The sequence below is a fragment of the Pseudoliparis swirei genome, chromosome 6, assembly GCF_029220125.1.
Source record: "Pseudoliparis swirei isolate HS2019 ecotype Mariana Trench chromosome 6, NWPU_hadal_v1, whole genome shotgun sequence".
Lineage (NCBI taxonomy): Eukaryota > Metazoa > Chordata > Actinopteri > Perciformes > Liparidae > Pseudoliparis > Pseudoliparis swirei.
The window spans coordinates 1,653,580-1,669,126 of record NC_079393.1 but is presented as its reverse complement, the minus strand read 5'-3'; the positions used below and the strand labels follow the sequence as shown (position 1 = coordinate 1,669,126).

At 50.8% G+C, this 15,547-nt stretch overlaps 1 protein-coding gene across 1 annotated transcript in view; it reads right to left on the bottom strand.

Annotated features, from left to right (window-relative positions):
- Positions 1-15,547, bottom strand: part of LOC130194729 (metabotropic glutamate receptor 8-like) — a 65,776-nt gene that overhangs the window by 27,595 nt on the left and 22,634 nt on the right. Inside the window, exons 4-6 of the mRNA XM_056415848.1 lie at positions 15,197-15,351; positions 14,968-15,105; positions 6,024-6,224 (exon numbers count right to left, since the gene is read on the bottom strand). Coding sequence (XP_056271823.1) covers positions 6,024-6,224; positions 14,968-15,105; positions 15,197-15,351 — 494 coding nt within the window. The remainder of the gene's footprint in view (positions 1-6,023; positions 6,225-14,967; positions 15,106-15,196; positions 15,352-15,547) is intronic.

Genomic DNA, 15,547 nt, shown 5'->3' with positions numbered 1-15,547 from the left:
TCTGCTGCCCTGATTCCCTTAACACGAATCAAAGCATCACAAATCACATCAGCGATGAGTCACCAAAACTTGCCTCAGGATGGTGAGCCCCCCCCCCCAACACCACCTCGTCCTCTCCACCTCCCTCCCTTCCTTCACTCACACAAACAATCTCTCCTGGGCTTTTAAAGCTGCTTGTCGGCCTTAGTTAACGTCAACATTAACATCTCGTGGATTTCATAACATTTTAGGGGAATGTCCACGATTTACATTTATAGTGCTACTAATCACAGGCGAAGCCATCGTGTTGCATCCCTGGTTGTATAGAAGTCTACACTTCATGTGTTAAAGCTGCATTCTCTCTCCTGACCACCAGGGGGCGACTCCTCTGGTTGTATAGAAGTCTACGCTCCATGCGTTAAAGCTGCATTCTCTCTCCTGACCACCAGGGGGCGACTCCTCTGGTCATTTAGAGTCAAACAGACCATAAAGCAGGCGATGCTTTAGGGGCGGGGCTTACTGTGATTGACAGGTATGATGAGACAGCTTATAGATCTCTTACTTACTCAGAAGAAAGAGACGCAGCGCTCCATTAATCCACCTGTTTCGGCCCAAATGGATCCGACAACAGGAATTGGGCGTGTTATTGACCCGGTCCTCATCCCATGAATATGAATAATGAATATACACTTTTATTACTCCCCAAGGGGAAATTAGTTCTCTGCATTTAACCCATCCTTAGTTATTAAGGAGCAGTGGGCTGCGGTGAAGCGCCCGGGAAGCAACTGGGGGTTCAGTGCCTTGCTCAAGGTCACTTCGACTTGCAACTAATGGGGAGAGCGGGGATCGAACCCACAACCCTGCGGTTGCAGGACAGCCCTCTTACCCCACTGAGCTACAGCCATCCCTGCACTCCTTAACTTTTCTTATCTGTGATTGGACGCCTCCTCTATGTGTTTCTCTTTCCTCTCTCAGATGTCTTGATCTCTCGCGTTGAAAAAAAACAAAAAAGTAAATATCAGCTTTTTTCTTGGGTACCGAACGTGTTGCCGAGGCAGATTTCTCATCACGTCACGGCACAGTTAGCGGCTCCTGATTCCGTGATCAGTAATAATCATGTCACAGTTTCTCAGAGAAAGTGAAACACAGAGAACTGAACGCTCTGCAAATATAGACATAAATACACATATACATATATATGTATATATATATACACATATATATATGTATATATACACATACAGGACTGTCTCAGAAAATTAGAATATTGTGATGAAGTTCTTTATTTTCTGTAATGCAATTCAAAAAACAAAAATGTCATGCATTCTGGATTCATTACAAATCAACTGAAATATTGCAAGCCTTTTATTCTTTTAATATTGCTGATTATGGCTTACAGCTTAAGAAAACTCAAATATCCTATCTCTAAATATTAGAATATCATGAAAAAGTATACTAGTAGGGTATTAAACAAATCACTTGAATTGTCTAATTAACTCGAAACACCTGCAAGGGTTTCCTGAGCCTTGACAAACACTCAGCTGTTATAAATCTTTTTTTTAACTTGGTCTGAGGAAATATTAACATTTTATGAGATAGGATTTTAGAGTTTTCTTAAGCTGTAAGCCATAATCAGCAATATTAAAAGAATAAAAGGCTTGCAATATTTCAGTTGATTTGTAATGAATCCAGAATGCATGACATTTTTGTTTTTTGAATTGCATTACAGAAAATAAAGAACTTCATCACAATATTCTAATTTTCTGAGACAGTCCTGTATATAAAACTACATCAAGCTAGGCTTAAATACTATGTTCCTGTAGGACCAATCAGCACATCACTTTATATTCTTATTATACATTTTTTTCCCACTCAAGTCCATTCTCACCTTTCACAATAAAAGTCCTGGAAACCTTGGCTTCGGCCGTACAGCATCATCTCACAATGTCTTAACCTGTAAACTCTGACCTTTCACAATAAAAGGTTTTTAAAAAAATGTTTCAAGAAAAGTAGAGAACCGCTGACGCCTCTCTGGTCGTTTTCTCCTCGTCCTGCATATTTGAAGTGAAGACCTAGCGGGAGATGAGCTCTTCACATTATTCATCACTTTGCTCACCTGCAGTATATAGCCCCCCCCCCCCCCCCTGATCTGACTGTAGGGTCCACCGGGCCACACAACGCTGCATCTGCTTTTAAAAAGGGCAACAACAAGCTTTAATCTCCTCTTCGTAAGCATCTGCTGTCCAAAGGAATCAAGGGAGAATACCCCCCCCCCCCCACACACACACACACACACAGGCCATCACAATGGGGGCCGGCGTTGGCGTAGCGAGCGCGAACATTAGCTCAAGCGTTTCGATTGGCCTCCCAAAGCGCTCGTCTAAAAATAATCACACGGGGCCGAGGCGAGGGACGGGTGAGCGGCCGATTAGCCCCCGGCCGCCACCGCCGCTTCGTCCTGGATGTATTTTCGTGCATTTCATACTCGGCATCATGGGTAACCCCGCTACCCCCTCCCCAATTTTTCTAATCTCGGGGCCCATGAAAAATGGCGAAGAAATTCGAGGACAAATATTCGTTGGAAAAGTGTCGAGACGCGGAGAACTTGTTTGAGGTGTGGACTGAGGAGGCGGTGAGGATTCAAACTCACAGGAAACCACATGGCTCAAGTCTCAAGTCACACTGACATCAGAACTCCACCAACGTCAAAATGTGCTCCATTCAACTCAAATACAATTTAGGTGATGTGTCAAATATCGGCGTTTTTTAGGGGGCCTGTGGGGTAATGGAGGGTTGTGGGGGAGGGGGGAGGTTGAAACAGCGTCTTTACTCAGCTATAGTGTTTTTCAGAAAGCGGTCACGCTCAAGGCCGTCTGGGTCCAACAGTCGGATCTGTAGTTCCGTGGTTCTTGTTTTAGTTTTTTTAAATAGACAAAATGCTTGAAGCTTTTTCACCTTTAACCTTTAACCTGTGAGTGTGACGTCTCCACAACGCTTCCTTAAAGTTACTGTGGGGAACTTTATAAGACCTTCACGAGTAAATAGGACCGCCAGAAAGAAGACGGTCTGGTTCTATAGAGTTTTTCTGAAAGCTCCTCATCGGAGGCTTGGTGAGGAGACTCGGTGAGGAGGCACGGTGAGGAGACTCGGTGAGGAGGCTCGGTGAGGAGACTCGGTGAGGAGGCTCGGTGAGGAGACTCGTGAGGAGGCTGGGTGAGGAGACTCGGTGAGGAGGCTCGGTGAGGAGGCTCGGTGAGGAGACTCGGTGAGGAGGCTCGGTGAGGAGGCTCGGTGAGGAGACTCGGTGAGGTGACTCGGTGAGGAGACTCGGTGAGGAGACTCGGTGAGGAGACTCGGGGAGGAGACTCGGTGAGGAGACTCGGTGTGGAGACTCGGTGAGGAGACTCGGTGAGGAGACTCGGTGAGGAGACTCGGTGAGGAGGCTCGGTGAGGAGGCTCGGTGAGGAGACTCGGTGAGGAGACTCGGTGAGGAGACTCGGTGAGGAGACTCGGTGAGGAGGCTCGGGGAGGAGACTCGGTGAGGAGACTCGGTGTGGAGACTCGGTGAGGAGACTCGGTGAGGAGACTCGGTGAGGAGGCTCGGGGAGGAGACTCGGTGAGGAGACTCGGTGTGGAGACTCGGTGAGGAGGCTGGGTGAGGAGACTCGGTGAGGAGACTCGGTGTGGAGACTCGGTGAGGAGGCTCGGGGAGGAGACTCGGTGAGGAGGCTCGGGGAGGAGACTCGGTGAGGAGGCTGGGTGAGGAGACTCGGTGAGGAGACTCGGTGTGGAGACTCGGTGAGGAGGCTCGGGGAGGAGACTCGGTGAGGAGGCTCGGTGAGGAGGCTCGGTGAGGAGGCTCGGTGAGGAGACTCGATGTGGAGACTCGGTGAGGAGGCTCGGGGAGGAGGCTCGGTGAGGAGACTCGGTGAGGAGGCTCGGTGAGGAGGCTCGGTGAGGAGGCTCGGTGAGGAGACTCGTTGTGGAGACTCGGTGAGGAGGCTCGGTGAGGAGACTCGGTGAGGAGGCTCGGTGAGGAGGCTCGGTGAGGAGACTCGGTGAGGAGGCTCGGTGAGGAGGCTCGGGGAGGAGGCTCGGTGAGGAGGCTCGGTGAGGAGGCTCGGGGAGGAGACTCGGTGAAGAGGCTCTGTGAGGAGGCTCGGTGAGGAGACTCAGCTCGGAGGCTCGGTGAGGAGGCTCGGTGATGAGGCTCGGTGATGAGGCTCGGTGAAGAGGCTCGGTGAAGAGGCTCGTTGAGGAGGCTCGGTGATGAGGCTCGGTGAGGAGACTCTGTGAGGAGGCTCGGTGAGGAGGCTCTGTGAGGAGGCTCGGTGAAGAGGCTCGGGGAGGAGACTCGGTGAGGAGGCTGGGTGAGGAGACTCGGTGAGGAGACTCGGTGTGGAGACTCGGTGAGGAGGCTCGGGGAGGAGACTCGGTGAGGAGGCTCGGTGAGGAGGCTCGGTGAGGAGGCTCGGTGAGGAGACTCGGTGAGGAGACTCGGTGAGGAGGCTCGGTGAGGAGGCTCGGTGAGGAGGCTCGGGGAGGAGGCTCGGTGAGGAGGCTCGGTGAGGAGGCTCGGTGAGGAGACTCGGTGAGGAGGCTCGGTGAGGAGACTCGGTGAGGAGGCTCGGTGAGGAGGCTCGGTGAGGAGGCTCGGTGAGGAGGCTCGGTGAGGAGGCTCGGTGAGGAGGCTCGGTGAGGAGGCTCGGTGAGGAGGCTCGGTGAGGAGGCTCGGTGAGGAGGCTCGGTGAGGAGGCTCGGTGAGGAGGCTCGGTGAGGAGGCTCGGGGAGGAGACTCGGTGAAGAGGCTCTGTGAGGAGGCTCGGTGAGGAGACTCAGCTCGGAGGCTCGGTGAGGAGGCTCGGTGATGAGGCTCGGTGATGAGGCTCGGTGAAGAGGCTCGGTGAAGAGGCTCGGTGAAGAGGCTCGGTGAGGAGGCTCGGGGAGGAGGCTCGGTGAGGAGACTCAGCTCGGAGGCTCGGTGATGAGGCTCGGTGAAGAGGCTCGGTGAGGAGGCTCGGTGAGGAGGCTCGGGGAGGAGGCTCGGTGAGGAGACTCAGCTCGGAGGCTCGGTGAGGAGGCTCGGTGATGAGGCTCGGTGAGGAGGCTCGGTGAGGAGGCTCGGGGAGGAGGCTCGGTGAGGAGACTCAGCTCGGAGGCTCGGTGAGGAGGCTCGGTGATGAGGCTCGGTGAGGAGACTCAGCTCGGAGGCTCGGTGAGGAGGCTCGGTGATGAGGCTCGGTGAGGAGACTCTGTGAGGAGGCTCGGTGATGAGGCTCGGTGATGAGGCTCGGTGAGGAGACTCGGGGAGGAGGCTCTGTGAGGAGGCTCGGTGAGGAGGCTCGGTGAAGAGGCTCGGTGGGGAGACTCGGTGAAGAGGCTCGGTGAGGAGGCTCGGGGAGGAGGCTCGGTGAGGAGACTCAGCTCGGAGGCTCGGTGAGGAGGCTCGGTGATGAGGCTCGGTGAGGAGACTCTGTGAGGAGGCTCGGTGATGAGGCTCGGTGATGAGGCTCGGTGAGGAGACTCGGGGAGGAGGCTCTGTGAGGAGGCTCTGTGAGGAGGCTCGGTGAGGAGGCTCGGTGGGGAGACTCGGTGAGGAGGCTCGGTGAAGAGGCTCGGTGGGGAGACTCGGGGAGGAGGCTCTGTGAGGAGACTCGGTGAAGAGGCTCGGTGAAGAGGCTCGGTGGGGAGACTCGGTGAGGAGACTCTGTGAGGAGGCTCGGTGAGGAGACTCGGTGAAGAGGCTCGGTGGGGAGACTCGGTGAAGAGGCTCGGTGAAGAGGCTCGGTGGGGAGACTCGGTGAGGAGGCTCGGTGAGGAGGCTCGGTGAGGAGGCTCGGTGAGGAGGCTCGGTGAGGAGACTCGGTGAAGAGGCTCGGTGGGGAGACTCGGTGAGGAGGCTCGGTGAGGAGGCTCGGTGAGGAGGCTCGGTGAGGAGGCTCGGTGAAGAGGCTCGGTGAGGAGGCTCGGTGAGGAGGCTCGGTGAGGAGGCTCGGTGAGGAGGCTCGGTGAGGTAAATGGTGATAATAAGATGCCGCTCCTACCGTTGAAGCTGACGGCTCGGATGTGGCCCAGCAGCTCCTTGCCGTCGACGTTGGCCATGCGGGGGCAGAGGCCCGGGGACCCGGCGCAGAGCTCGCGGTGCATGTGGTGCAGCGCGTGGGCCATGGCGAAGACGGCGTCCATCACAAACTGGACCTTGCCCTCCTGCTCGTAGGTGGAGTCCCGGCCCACTTTCTCCAGCCCTGAAACGGAGACAGAGTCATGGGGTCGATGCGCTGAAACGGTGAAATGGTGAAAACGTTTCCAAACATCCAGAGAGACATTTTTGTCTCGATGTTCAGTGAATGAGAAGTGCTCAGAATAAATATTGACGTGTGTCAATCCATCGACAACTGGGCAACTGATGAAGATCATGTGACATGACAGAAAGACATCAAGATAAAAAGTAAATTAATTTACAAATAAAAGTACGAATTAAAGTTCAAATTAAATTACAAATGAAATTACAAATTACATTTTTTCAAATATTTTTTTAAATAAAGAATGACTTTTTTCAGAAAATACATTTTTATTTTCAAAAAAATTAATCTTTGAAATATAACATTTAAAATGAAAAGAAATAAATAAATAAAAATGTTTTTCTTGTTTTACAAAATCTATTTGTATTTTTAAAATGTGTTTTAAATAATAAAGGATGAATATAGTTATGTAGGATATATATATTTATATAGAATATATAAAAGAAAGATTATTTGAAATATAACATTTAAAAAAATAACAGGATGAATATTTTTTCAGAAAATAAATTTTTATAATACAAAAACAATTAACTAAAATTAAAATAAATAAAGGATGCATTTTTTTCTTCTATTTTTAGAAAATCAATTTTAAAATTTTTTTTGAAATAAAATAATAATAATAACAATAAAGGTTGAATATTAGTTTTGTCATTTCAGAAAATTATTTTTATTTGTATTATTTAAAAAAAATCTTCTTTTTATTTTATTAAGGATGAATAGATTTGTTTTCTTTTTTCAGAAAATATATTTTTATAATCCAAAAATTCCAATTCTTTAAAAAATCTCATTAAAACAAATAACAAATGATGAATAGATGTCATATTCATTGACTGTATTTTAACTCTAAATCTGTCCTTCTGGTCACATGACATCTATTGTTCTGTCCATCCTGGAGAGGGATCCTCCTCTGTTCTCTCCTGAAGGTTTCTTCCCTTTTTTCCCCCCTGAAGGGTTATTTGGGAGTTTTTCCTGGTCCGATGTGAGGTTTTGGGGCAGGGATGTCTATGTGTACAGATTGTAAAGCACTCCGAGACAAATTTGTAATTTGTGAAATTGGGCTATACAAATAAACTGAATTGAATTGAATTGAATTGAATATGTGTTTTCCCTTTCAGATAATCCCATACAAATCAGGAAAAAAGTTAAATTGTGAGCAAGTGTTATGAGATGAATACTCTTATTTTGTTGTGGGTATTTCTAGCCACGCCCTTTTCCAAACCACACCTCATCTTCATCATCCTCATCATCATCGCTCAACACCTTCCAGCATCTCTATCCATCCCCACCGTCTTCATCTTCACACTTCCTTCCTAGAAACCCATTTGTGTTCTAAAAATAAGTGGCGTCGTCATGGTGACGTGTTGAAAAAAATACACGAGACGCGTGACGCCGTCAGCTGTTCAGCAACTCGTCGAAATAATTTGGTATGATTTTTTTGTTGTTTATGTTGAAATTCAAATTTTTTTTTCATTCTCCTGATTCAGCTTCCGTCTGATGTGCTTCAGTATAGTACGTTTCCTCCTCTGGGGAAAGAAGACAATATTAATGCGGAAAACATCAAAGGAAAGTGAAGCAGAAGAAAAGAAAAGCAGCGAGTTAACAAACCCCTCGAGATTCGCCAGCTTTTATTTTGAAAAACTCCTTCCAAAGGTTTTCCGACTGACTGACGTTATTAGAGCCGTGATCATGACGGATGTGAAGGGAAAAAAACCATGGAGGAGGAGGAGGAGGAGGAGGAGGAAACCCTCCATCAACAGACATGACTTCCCTTGAATTAATAGGAGCTCGGGAATGAAATCCAATTTAATTTGAACGGCGGCGGGGGATCCGCTCGCTGCAGCGGACCGATCATACGTCAGCGCGGCGGTAATAAACGAGCCTCGAGGAGCAGATGATGAGGAGTCTCTCTTCAATATTTAAAGAACACGCGTGTTTTAATCCGTGAAATTCTAATGGTGCCTGAATGCATCGTTTTGAAGGAACAAGGAGGGAACGGAGGCCTTCAGACAGGCAGCAGCGTCTTCATTGAGATCAATCTCATCCGACTTATTTACTTTATGGATTTATTATTCTAGCATTTCAGTCACGACGCGTCCAGAGTCCGCAGCAACTAGTCTTTAACAAGTCAAGACCAACAAGATCCAAGTCAAGACCAACAGGATCCAAGTCAAGACCAACAGGATCCAAGGTCAAGACCAACAGGATCCAAGTCAAGACCAACAGGATCCAAGTCAAAACCAACAGGATCCAAGTCAAGACCAACAGGATCCAAGGTCAAGACCAACAGGATCCAAGTCAAGACCAACAGGATCCAAGTCAAAACCAACAGGATCCAAGTCAAGACCAACAAGTCGAAAAACATCGAGACTCAAAACCAACAAGTGCTAAGTCAAGACCATCATGTCCTAAGTAAAGACCTTAGAGTCTTGAGAAGTGAGCAGCGTTCAACAGGAAGTGAGCAGCGTTCAACAGGAAGTGAGCAGTGTTCAACAGGAAGTGAGCAGCCGCTTGGGAACCTGAATGCACCGTCGCTAATGACGATGACGATGATGAAGACCCAGTAACGCTGCCTGAGGTGAGAGCGACAGCTTCATGGAGGCGGCTGGCATTTCAATGACGCCTCGCTCAGGGTGGGGGGGGGGGGGGGGCACGCCATGCTGGAGGTGTTTCTGTTTCCACGGCGCCCTCGCTCGCCCTCGCTCGCCCTCGCCGGCGTCACGTCTGTTTGAATTAGATTTGTAAACGAGATAAACAGCCAGGTAGAGTTCAGGGGACTGAATATATTGACTTTAACGGAGCGTTCTGATTGGCTCGCTGTTTGTCAGCGACGTTGGCGTCGGTCATTCTATTGTTGGACTGTTTTGATCCAAAAGGAACGTCTCAGACCAACAGACGTCGGCGAGGCCTTCAGGGCCGCTCGGCCTCCTGACCTTCAGACGGCCTCTGACCAGCTTCCCAGACTCATTGATTTAGGCGTGAAGATCCATATTTTGGCAGCTTAAAAATATTTCCGCAGCTTCAACATCTTCAACATGTCCACCTCAGTGGAGCACGACGGTGGTTCAGTCCGCTAACGTCGACACGCACAACATGAATCTGTTAGCTAGCTAACGGTGACGTCACAGTCAGTGCGTTTTCATGATGGTATAATTCGAATCTTGCTTTAGTCGGACTATGCTATCTTTTGGGGGATCAGCTGTTATCCCAATATACATGGCAGTGAGTCATTAGAATCATTGGCCTTTGAAAGCATGTCATATCCGATACGATAGGCGGCGCTGTTTTCATTACAACTCGTGGTGATACAGCCATTTCCGCTTGACCTCTTCACCACCACCAACAACAACATTTGGAGAAAGATGGCGAACAGAGAGCGGTGACTACATCCCTCTACTATTCTTCCGTGGTGTTAATAGGAGTACAGCGAATGCAAATGGCGCTATTGGCTGAGTTGATAACGGAGAGAAGACGCCGTCGCCGAAGGTACACGGAGAATTTAATTTATCGTCTCTTTCGACTTCGGGTCACGACATGAGGAGGAGGGAGGAGGAGGGAGGAGGGAGGAGGGCGGCGGGATCTCAAGCATGCGAAAGACGCAAAGTCCAGTTCGAATCGAATTCAGAGTTACATGCCGCGAGAGTCGAATTATCAACCGGATCGGACTGAGCTATCCAGGGTGTTAATCGGACCGAAGTCGGACCGCACATAGTCCGACTAAGGTGTTTACATGAAACGGATAATTCGATTTCAGCCCGACTAAGCCAATAATTCGATTGCATGTGGTGGCGACTATGGGTGAGTGGGTAGCAGGTCCGTCTTTCAATCAGGAGGTTGGAGGTTCAATCCCCGCCCTAGTCGATGTGTCCTTGAGCAAGACACTTAACCCTGAGTTGCTCCCTGTAGCTGCGTCTACAGTGAATGAATGTAACAGTACTGTAAGTCGCTTTGGATAAAAGCGTCAGCCAAATGACATGTAATGTAATGTAAACGCACTGACTGTCACTGTGGATCGTCACGGCAACGGGAAAAACACAGCTTCATTTTAGAATTACAGTGATGGATTGTGTTTAGAAAGCAACACACTCTATGGGGCGGGGGGGAGGGGCATCAACATGATCCCTGAGTGGGGGGGCATCAACATGGTCCCTGAGTGGGGGGGCATCAACATGATCCCTGAGTGGGGGCATCAACATGGTCCCTGAGTGGAGGGGCCATCAACATGATCCCTGAGTGGGGGCATCAACATGATCTCTGAGTGGGGGGCCATCAACATGATCCCTGAGTGGGGGGGGGGGGCCATCAACATGATCCCTGAGTGGGGGGGGAGGGGCATCAACATGATCCCTGAGTGGGGGGGGGGGGGGCATCAACATGGTCCCTGAGTGGGGGGGGGGGTGACCTCAGGCCAACGGGGCTCATGGATTTGTAATTATGCAAATTCATAAGAATTATGCAGCGGGCCTTTCTCTGAGCCTTCTGGAGGGATTTCTTCTTCTTCTTCTTCTTCTTCTTCTTCTTCTTCTTCTTCTTCTTCTTCTTCTTCTACTTTTTATAATTTATATGAAATTAATTCCATACTACAACCTCTGGGTGTGAAGAGCATTCATGTTGATTGTCAATCGTCACTGAACATGGCTCCGCCCACCCTGACATTGGCTCCGCCCACCCTGACTTTGGCTCCACCCACTCTCAAACTGTAACACACACACACACATACACACACGTACACACACACACACACGTACACACAAACACACATACACACACACACACACGTACACACACACACACACACACACACACACACACACACACACACACACACACACACACACACACACACACACCCCCCCTCCCTCCCTCTCCCAGTGCCACACAAAGAAAGTCCTCCTAGATTACAAGCTGCTGCAGGGACTCAGTGGATAGCAGTGAGGGACTCAGCAGAGGAGCCCAGGTCCAGAGACCAGGTCCATGGACCAGGTCCAGAGACCAGGTCCAGGGACCAGGTCCATGGACCAGGTCCAGAGACCAGGTCCAGAGCCCAGGTCAATGGACCAGGTCCAGAGACCAGGTCCATGGACCAAGTCCAGAGCCCAGGTCCATAGACCAGGTCCAGAGCCCAGGTCCAGAGCCCAGGTCCAGAGACCAGGTTCATGGACCAGGTCCAGAGCCCAGGTCCAGAGCCCAGGCGATTCCCCATATTCTTCTGAAGCATTGACCCCAGGACCCTCCGATGTGTCTCAGGTCTCGTCTGAACTCAGGACGCCAACGGAAAGAAACAGATTCTCTCCACCTGCCTCCAAAATTTCAATTATGCACTGATGATAATGTGATGTGATAAACTACAGGGCTACATGTAAACTACAGTGTGTGTGTGTGTGTGGATGTGTGTGTGTGTGTGTGCGTGTGTGTGTGTGTTCAGGGGTACAAAGGTTTAATATGCTCGTGATGCATCACAATAAGCAATAAGTCTAATTCCATACGCACTGTACACGGTGTGAATATGCAGTATATGTATACTCCAAGTGAGTATTGATCCTTATCCAGGTATAGAAGGTAGTAGGAGGTAGTAGAAGGTAGTAGAATTTAGTAGGATCTGGTAGGAGGTAGTAGGAGGTAGTAGAAGATAGTAGTATATAGTAGAAGGTAGTAGGAGGTAGTAGAAGGAAGTGGGAGGTAGTAGGAGGTAGTAGGGGGTAGTAGAAGATAGTAGGAGGGAGTAGGGGGTAGTAGAAGGTAGTAAGAGGTAGTAAGAGGTAGCAGAAGGTAGTAGAAGGCAGTAGGAGGTAGTAGAAGGTAATAGGAGGTAGTAGAAGGCAGTAGGAGGTAGTAGAAGGTAGTAAGAGGTAGTAGGAGGTAGTAGGAGGTAGTAGAAGGTAGTAAGAGGTAGTAGGAGGTGGTAGAGGTGGTAGGAGGTGGTAGAGGTGGTAGAGGTGGTAGGAGGAGTAGAAGATGGTAAGAGGTAGTAGGAGGTGGTAGAGGTGTGGGGAGTGAGAGGTGGTAGAGGTGGTAGAGGTGGTGGAGGTGGTAGAGGTGGTAGAGGTGGTGGGAGGTGGTAGAAGGTAGTAGGAGGTAGTAGAAGGTAGTAGAATTTAGTAGGATCTGGTAGGAGGTAGTAGGAGGTAGTAGAAGATAGTAGGAGGGAGTAGGGGGTAGTAGAAGGTAGTAAGAGGTAGTAAGAGGTAGCAGAAGGTAGTATAAGGCAGTAGGAGGTAGTAGAAGGTAATAGGAGGTAGTAGAAGGCAGTAGGAGGTAGTATAAGGTAGTAAGAGGTAGTAGAAGGTAGTATAAGGCAGTAGGAGGTAGTAGAAGGTAATAGGAGGTAGTAGAAGGCAGTAGGAGGTAGTATAAGGTAGTAAGGTGGTAGAGGTAGTAGGTGGTAAAGGTGGTAGAAGGTAGTTGTTGGGATCTGGGTTTGTGTTTAGTTTGTGTCTTGTTTTGAATTCCTTGTGTTCTCCTGTGATTGTCTGCCCTGGTCCTGATTGTTTCCTTCTGTGTGATTGCTGGTCCCGCCCTCATTGTGTCCACCTGTGTCTTGTTGTCCAATCCTCTCACCTTGCCTGTGTATGTAAACCCTGTTCGTCTCATTCCCAGTGTGGCTTCGTACTGTTTGGTCCGCGTGTTTGTCCTCCTGTTCTGGTCTGGTCTGTGATTTGTGGAAAATAAATATAGTTGTGCAGTAATGTCGGCATTTGGGTCCTCTCTCGCTGCGACAACCGGACTACCCCTGACAGAACAAGCCACCAGAATGGACCCAGCCTTCAGTTTCCGCTGCACGGTTCCTGCCTGGCCAACTAAGTCTCAGGTACTTCTGGAGGAGATGTGAGTCCTCCGGCCCTTGGTCCTGTGCGGCTCCAGTCCCGGTGTTCCGTCACGGTTCCAGTCCCGGTGTTCCGTCACAGGCTCCAGACCCGAGGTTCCAGTCCACGATGTTCCAGTCCCGGTGTTCCGTCGCGGTTCTGGTCTGGCCAGCCTCCCATGATGTGCATCTCCACAACATGTGGGAGTCCCTCCGGGCCCTTGGCCTTGTGCGGCTCAGTCCCGGTGTTCCGTCACGGCTCCAGTCCCAGTGCGGTTCAGTCCCCGGTGTTCCGTCGCGGTTCTAGTCCACGATGTTCCGGTTCCAGTCCCGGTGTTCCGTCACGGTTCCAGTCCACGATGTTTATGTTCCTGTCGGTGTTCTGCCGCGCCTCCAGCCCCGATGTTCTGGTTCTAGTCCCGGTGTTCCGTCGCGGTTCTAGTCCACGATGTTCGGTTCCAGTCCCGGTGTTCCGTCACGGTTCCAGTCCACGATGTTCATGTTCCTGTCCCGGTGTTCCGTCACGGTTCCAGTCCACGATGTTCCGGTTCCAGTCCCGGAGTTCCGTCACGGTTCCAGTCCACGATGTTCCTGTCCCGGTGTTCCGTCGCCGCCTCCAGCCCCGATGTTCTGGTTCTAGTCCCGGTGTTCCGTCGCGGTTCCAGCCCCGATGTTCGGTTCCAGTCCCGGTGTTCGTCACGGCTCCTGTCCCGATGTTCCAGTCGGTGTTCCGCTGCTGGCTCCAGCCCCGATGTTCCAGTCGGTATTCCGCCTCCGTTCCGCCCGGCCCCGGTTCTCCCCATCCCGCCGCCGTCCCGGTCAGTCACAGTTCCCCGTGTCCCGTGGCGTCCATCCCCGGTTCCCCGTGACCTGTCCCATCCAGTCACAGTTCCCCATGTCTCGTTGCCCGGTCCTGGTCCCACAGAGCCCCCATCCCAAGACCCCGGAACCCCTGTGACTTCCTCTCCTGAGCCCGGTCCCCTAGCTCCCCACTCATGTCCTCCGGCCCGCCCTTCCCCTTGGCCTGGTGATCGTCCTGCGGCCCGCCCCCCGGACTGCTTCTACAGCCTTGGACCCTCCTCCGGCTCCCCTCCACCCACCCGTGTGGAACGCTTGGGACGTCTGGAATCCGTCCCTTGAGGGGGGGGTACTGTTAGGATCTGGAGTTTGTGTTTAGTTTTGTGTCTTGTTTTGAATTCCTTGTGTCGTCTGTCTCCCTGTGATTGTCTGCCCTGGTCCTGATTGTTTCCTTCTGTGTGATTGCTGGTCCCGCCCTCATTGTGTCCACCTGTGTCTTGTTCCCCGTTGTCCAATCCTCTCACCTTGCCTGTGTATGTAAACCCTGTTCGTCTCATTCCCAGTGTGGCTTCGTACTGTTTGGTCCGCGTGTTTGTCCTCCTGTTCTGGTCTGGTCTGTGATTTGTGGAAAATAAATATAGTTGTGCAGTAATGTCGGCATTTGGGTCCTCTCTCGCTGCGACAACCCGGACTACCCCTGACAGTAGTAAGAGGTAGTAGAAGGTAGTAAGAGGTAGTAGGAGGTAGTAGGAGGAAGTAGAAGGTAGTAAGAGGTAGTAGGAGGTAGTAAGAGGTAGTAGGAGGTAGTAGGAGGTAGTAGGAGGTAGTAGAAGGTAGTAAGAGGTAGTAGGAGGTAGTAGAAGGTAGTAGGAGGTAGTAGAAGGTAGTAGAAGGTAATAGGAGGTAGTAGAAGGCAGTAGCAGGAAGTAGGAGGTAGTAGAAGGTAGTAAGAGGTAATAGGAGGTAGTAAAAGGTAGTAAGAGGTAGTAGAAGGTAGGAGGAGGCAGTAGGAGGTAGTAGAAGGTAGTAGGAGGTAGGGAAGCTGCTGTCCTTATAGAAGGAAGTCTGCGTTGACCTTTGACCTCCTACCTGTGCACTTCTTGGGGCTGCCGGGCCTCTTGCCGTGCATCCCCAGCTTGCAGACGAAGTTCTCCTCCCAGAACTCGGCGAACCAGACGTTCCTCCGGTTGTTGGCGAGCGAGCGGCTCTTGAAGTATCGGTCGAACGCTGCGAAGACGGAGAAAGAGCCCTTAAGACGAGCTGTCTCCTTCACGGGGGAGAACTCGTCTCCTCTGCCCTCGTTTCCTTCCCCCCTCACCGTCCACCGACGCCCTCTTGGGGAGGATGGTGACGGCGCCCTCGGCCACTCGCTCCTGCTGGACCACCGGAGAGATCTTGGACCCCCAGCTGTCGGATCCCACCCACAGGAAGTGACCCGTCAGGTTGTTGCGTTTTGCCGCCTCCAGGATTCGCCTGAGACAGGTGAGTTAGGTGAGACAGGTGATACAGGTAGGACAGGTGAAGGAAGAAGGAGAAAGCATAATTAAAGGAGGAGAAGGAGAGGTAGTGAGGAAGGAGAGGTGGTGAGGAAAGAGAGGTGGTGAGGAAGGAGAGGTGGTGAGGAAGGAGAGGTGATGAGGAAGGAGAGGTGGTGAGGAAGGAAAGGTGG